This window comes from Haliotis cracherodii, unplaced genomic scaffold (assembly GCF_022045235.1).
Source record: "Haliotis cracherodii isolate W230 unplaced genomic scaffold, xgHalCrac1.p SCAF_5, whole genome shotgun sequence".
Taxonomy (NCBI): domain Eukaryota; kingdom Metazoa; phylum Mollusca; class Gastropoda; order Lepetellida; family Haliotidae; genus Haliotis; species Haliotis cracherodii.
The window spans coordinates 66,247,232-66,253,231 of NW_027266308.1; the positions used below are offsets into that span (position 1 = coordinate 66,247,232).

Sequence of the window (6,000 nt, forward strand, 5' to 3'; positions counted from 1 at the left end):
ATGGTACGGTGTTAATTGTACACTGACATGATTGTACACAGACATGATGAATAATTGATAATGGTCAGGCGTAAATGCATTTTGACATGATGCATTTATATCGTTGGAAGGTTACACGTTCCCTGTATTTGTCGTTCTTTTCCAGCACTGTGACGTCATACGATAAGTGATGAAGTCACGTATATAGCTTACAGCGAATGAGATTCTATTTGATACGTCAATTTGCTTAAGCGTTCGTCACTTGGACTGGATAAGATTGATGTTTTCAGCGATTAGATTGAATATCATTAGATTTTATTAGATTATAAGTTTATGTTCCATTGACGTCTGTTTTTCGGTCATGCCTGTTATCGGTGTAGACATTGTCCGATTATACAAGTTTTACATTGATACATCCGGGTGCCCTGTCCTGTTTGACATTTACCGTTCCTAATCCTGCTGCGTTTTGTCGCTAAAGAACCTGTTTAATATTACCTCGTTCAGTTGTATTAAATATTTTAAATTCGTATATTCGGTTGCAGCCTTAAATGTCTGTCTGTCGGCATTAACAAGCGTGCAGCTGACCTATTAGGTGCTGCTAAAACACTTTTGTTTAATCTGTACATAACGCTTGCGCAAAGCCATCACAAGGTTAAAATCAATGTCTATGCGCCGTGGACAGGCTGCAAACGTGAATGGCGCATATCGAAGTTACCAAAACTGTTAATGTCCATCGAAACACAATTTCTTTACTTTGGAGACGTTAGATACAACATGGCAATACTTATTACTCGCCATGGACCGATCGTCCACCTGTGACGTCACGTCACCAAAACAAACATATTCGGTTGATGCATCAACGGAATCGATACCAGACTGCTACATGAACAGATCGGATGCTGATGATACTGTCCCTTTTGGAGAAAGCAGGCAGCAGCTACGGAACACACTCAGTACATTTAATACTGTTATGACTGGATGTTAACATAGAAAAAAAGAAAATAGTCAAAGTCAGGTCCTAGCTAACAGGTGTAAAGAAAAATTATTTTCGTTCAGTATCCGATAGACGTTAAATGACAGCTATAATTACCTAGGTACCCCTTTACAGCTACATATAAAATGAATACAAGCTAATTGCGCACTGGCTAAATAACAACTGATACATGTTGGCTGTTGGTTTAAAAATCCATTGTTTTAACATACTAACGGAGTAACAAGTAATTAAACATTTTCCATCAAGACAAAAAGAGATATTTTCTTGATTAGGGCTATTGTTAGATACTCTTATAAGCCTATCAAAAAGACTAGTTATGGTATATCCGACGAATACATTTAGATTTGTCCTATGGCAATTGTATCCTTTTTTCTGGGTACTTGCACGAGGGAAAGTCTTGTTCATCCTGATAGGTAAATCCAACCATATTCTCGTTTCGGCATATCAGTTTTGATGAAGTCACGAAACCAATGTTCAAAACATTCAGCTGAGGTTCTACGATTAATGTCTTTTGTTTCCGAGGTTTGAACTCGAGGGTAGTTAGATTCACTGCATAGAGATCATCTCACTGTCGTTTTTTAGACAAAAATCGATTTATTCTGCAAATATACGTGAATTTCTAAAAGTAGCAAATTAAGTATATTCTAAATCGGTGTTTTATGCCAACTGGGTGACTGGTAACTTTACTTGATCACACAGAGGCCTGTATCACCTCTCAGATCACTCCCATTTCCCTCAAATATGTAATTGCATCAATGTAAAATTATATTTCAGATACAAAGAGTTATACATAAGTTTATGCATATGCAGTAGGGAAGGACATGATTGAGAGGGTATGGTTTTGCGACACTTGCGGCAATATTTCAGTAATATCACAGCGGGGGAACCAGAAATAGGCTTCACACATTCTACCCATGTGGGAAATCGAACTCGGGTCTTCATCTTGAAGAGCGCACGCTTCAACCCTATTGCCCATTGACGCCTTTATATATATGCAATGTATTATATTAAGTAATGTAAGAGTGTACATTCAGAAATATGGAACTTTTGTATACATATTTAATGTGATGTCATCTATTCGAGCTCTTTCATACAAATAATGTATTTGTGATACAGCAAGTGGTTTGCAAATAATTAGCACATCACACAGTGAGGAAGTAGAAAAGGATTAATGAACCAATATCAGACTTCTACACACGTTGTCCTGCCCCAAACTTCAGTATCATTTGATACTTTTGCATGGATGAACCGAATTGAGTGTACATTGTTACAGTTAAAGAAATGACATGTTTAGTAGTTGATGAAAATGAACGTTCCAAGTTCTGATATTGTGGCCCTGTCACGGTGAACGCAAGCTGTGGTCGTGACGTCTGACATCTGCTGTTCACTCATTGTTCTAATTGTTGTATAAATTTGCCAGTCAGATATTTATGTTCACGTTATACTGGTCCTACCGACACAGATTGATACTGAAAATTTCACGTTGTGTTTACTTCTTGCCCACTTCTGATGTCCCCCGCAGTGATATTGCTGGAATATTGCTAAAAGCGGCGTAAAACACACTCACTCACTCTTTCCTACTCTTCATGAATGTTGATAATGTTTATTCCCGAACCTGCACCGAGGATGATCTCTGACAAGAGGCCCGACACCCGACGATACGCAACAGACCGAGTTCATAATCAACACAAGTTGGAATCAACACTGTCAAATGGAGAGCCGTGGTCATCTGTGAAGTCGAGAAGGAATATATTACGTGCTACATTGTCAAACGTTTGTGGATATCACTTATGTTGGCCGACGACCTTTGTATCCTGAAGCTCTCAAGTTTTTGTGTACAGCTCGGTTACTTGAGCACCCCTGGCTGATGCTTAATGTTGACCTGAATCTATCCCTTAACACAATCAGTGTTTAAGTCTGCTAAGGCCATTCCACAATCCGCATGTACTGTGGGGGGAGGGAGGGGATATAGTTGACGCCTCGTCTGTTTGTGTCGGTGCCTTTTTTAAGATTTTCTTTTTAAAAAAGTTTTTCCTGTTTTCAAGGCAACAAGTTTGACTTCGACACTGTTCATAGTGATGTGTTTGTCCGGACCTTATCTCTAAAACCAATAGGTGTTCTTTCATGACACCTTGCACACACAGGTTGTCAAAAGGTGCCTTTTGCTGTTTAGGGATTTTTAGAATTTTTATTTTATCTGTAGCTACAAGTTTGATTTTGACTTTATTCATAGTAATGTGTACTTGACATAGAAATACAAAGTTCCGAATACCAATTCCATGGTATAGTTTTGATAGCTCAATAACCACTCTTGTATACGGACAGACAGATTAGATAGAACTTTTCTTATCAGTTTGGACCTAAAGTAACAGTCAGATGATTTGTTATTTCGAATTTTTCGAATTGGTGCCGGGGGGATTTTTTATCTTCTGTTAACAAAGCATGTCCTATGCAAATTTCATACCAAATCATGCCAATGGCTTGTCATTTACGTTACTGTCCGGAATTTGCCATGGTGACTAATACAAGAATGCAACAATGTCTCGACCATTGTTTTATTTTATTCCAGGAAACCAGCCCATATGTTATTTACTGATTGAGTAATTCTCTGTCGATAAATTATGACAACTGTCATGGCATTTTAGAAAGTGGTATTAATAAAGTTGGTTGATATTTCATTGTGTTCTTTTGTCAAAATTGGTATATTACTTAAGTACGGAGCAGCAGGGTACACTGGACATTAGTGGCCGCTAAGACTGATGGTAATGGCCCTAACATCACTTTCTGTGATGCTTTTCCTCATGTGTTCCTTGCGTATATTGTGACATTCGCGGTGGAATGCTTGAGTCTACTGCTATTGAAACTATTGATTGGATACTAATGGGTCCAGCTTCAGGGTCTCCCAGACGTGTTCCATCGGGTTGAGATCTCGACTCATGTCAGGTCAAGGGATGGTCGTGATGGCGTTCTAGAAGAACCTGTGGTCTCGCTTTTTCTTCCATGTAGATGGTTTTTGAAGCCACAGGGTCGTTAGTAAAATTTGGTACAACGATTGGTATTTGTTTATCACGTTTCAGATTCCCCTGCACAGTAATCATGTCCATCTTGTAGTCATGGGACAGACAATCCCACGGACTGATCTTACATATTCCTGGACGTGAATGTCATGGTTTGGTGCCGCCAGATTCGAATATGCCCCGTCATATAACAAGAACCTGCTCTAATCCGCTCAGTTGATCTCCCTGCATGCCCTTAGGTTCTGGCCAGGTCTCACCAAACACCATGCCAAACGGTCCATGTGATGACGAACTGTCAATATATGATGCTTCATCACCTTCCTTGACCTCAAGCCTGCTGATTTGAGTCGACGAATCAATGTTCGGGATGACAAATTGTCTGTTGGGCATCGAGTTCTCCTTCAGACAGGTGTTTGTTACGGTTTGCGATCTTTGCGCGCTGACGTCACATGAGGGCGCCCGGCCCTTGGATTGCCCTTTAACGGTAGTTTGGCGAGGATTCTGTGCCAGTTTGTTTGCAACCGAGCTGACTACCAACATTTCTGGAGGACATTTATCTATGAATGTTAAGCAATGAATAAAAATTAAGATTACAAATATTAAGAATTAAGATTTTAAAATGTGCCTCATCGGTGGGGCAGGAAACGCTCACCTTTTCGCGAACACCTGGTATCATCATTATTTGATAGTGGATCATAAACACATGTTCATGATATGGTTGGAATCGTGCAATCGACTGTGCTTTTAGCAGAGGTTTCTTATGAACACTGAAATGTTTTTGTTGCTTCTAAGAACATATTAAAATGATTATTTAACTGCAGTTATGCTGAAACCCTTGTAAGTAGAAGTGGTTCGAAACTATAAATAGATACTAGTATATTATGTTTACTTATTTTCAAAGGAAAATGACGAGATCTTTAAGGAGTTTTTAACATTTCTAAAACATTTTAAGGTATTTTCTTACCCTCTTGGCAGCATGTACTTGTCCATCCCTGTCGGCATCTGCACAGACCAGTGTTTTTATCAAACTTCCCTTCATTGACGCAAATGTTGTTGCACTGTCTTTTGGTGTCTGGGGCATCGTCAATGAACCTGTTGTGGCATCTCTCCAGGCATGTTTCTGTAGATTCGTTGTCATGACAACACCGTGTCCTGTCTCTGGTTTGATACCCTCCGCCACATGATCTACTGCATTCTCCCCACTCTCCCACTCTCCAGTCACAGTCCGCCACACATGTTCCAGATGCAGTTCCTGAGTCGCTCGCAAGTGTTGAAATGATGAATATCAACAACAATGTCGGCATTTTCGAAGAAATATCTGAAATACAGTGTATGACCTGTCACAGTTAACAGTTATTATCTTACGTCCATGTTTACACGATTACTGTTTGCTGTCATAAACGTTGCTGTCTTGGGCAATGTTATCGTTGTGTAAGGGGCTTTAGTAGAGTTCATACAGCGAATAGCAAAATAGGCAGCGTTATCATTTTGACCCTGTCCAATCACATATTTTGGAGAGCATGATGTTGGACTATGGACCTCCCCTTGGGTAGATCTTTAAGCCAATGTACTAAACACTCCCGTGTTCATTGTTCCTTTAACTGTTCAAAAGAACCTAACGACTCGATTTAACAGAATTATGACTTGCCAAATTGCTTCAAATGTCAAAGATGCCTCATAAATTGTTTCAAAATGCATGAGATAAATTTCTAAACAGTGTTACAAATATAAATTACATCCACTAACACCACAGAGTTAGTTTATCTCATGGTAGAATGGTGACAAGCCTTTTTTCAAAGAGGTATGGACTCGTTGATGGGCGCTAAAACTAATATGGCATCAAAAATATTTTAAAAACTGATCTTATTATGTAATGCCACTAGCGATAGTTCCATCGTTTATAATACGTTATTGTTGAAAGGTATAATGTCATTTGTCTTATATCTAAATCAAAGATTTGAAGGCCATATGACTGTCTAAATGAATTATTAAACTGTACACTGCACATTG

The 6,000-nt window shown here is 39.1% G+C and overlaps 1 protein-coding gene across 1 annotated transcript in view; it reads right to left on the reverse strand.

Annotated features, from left to right (window-relative positions):
- Positions 1 to 5,294, reverse strand: part of LOC139443206 (uncharacterized) — a 37,865-nt gene extending 32,571 nt beyond the window's left edge. Inside the window, 1 exon segment of the mRNA XM_071224173.1 lies at positions 4,955 to 5,294. Within this exon segment, the coding sequence (XP_071080274.1) occupies positions 4,955 to 5,294 (340 nt within the window).
- Positions 5,295 to 6,000: the final 706 nt, after the last annotated feature.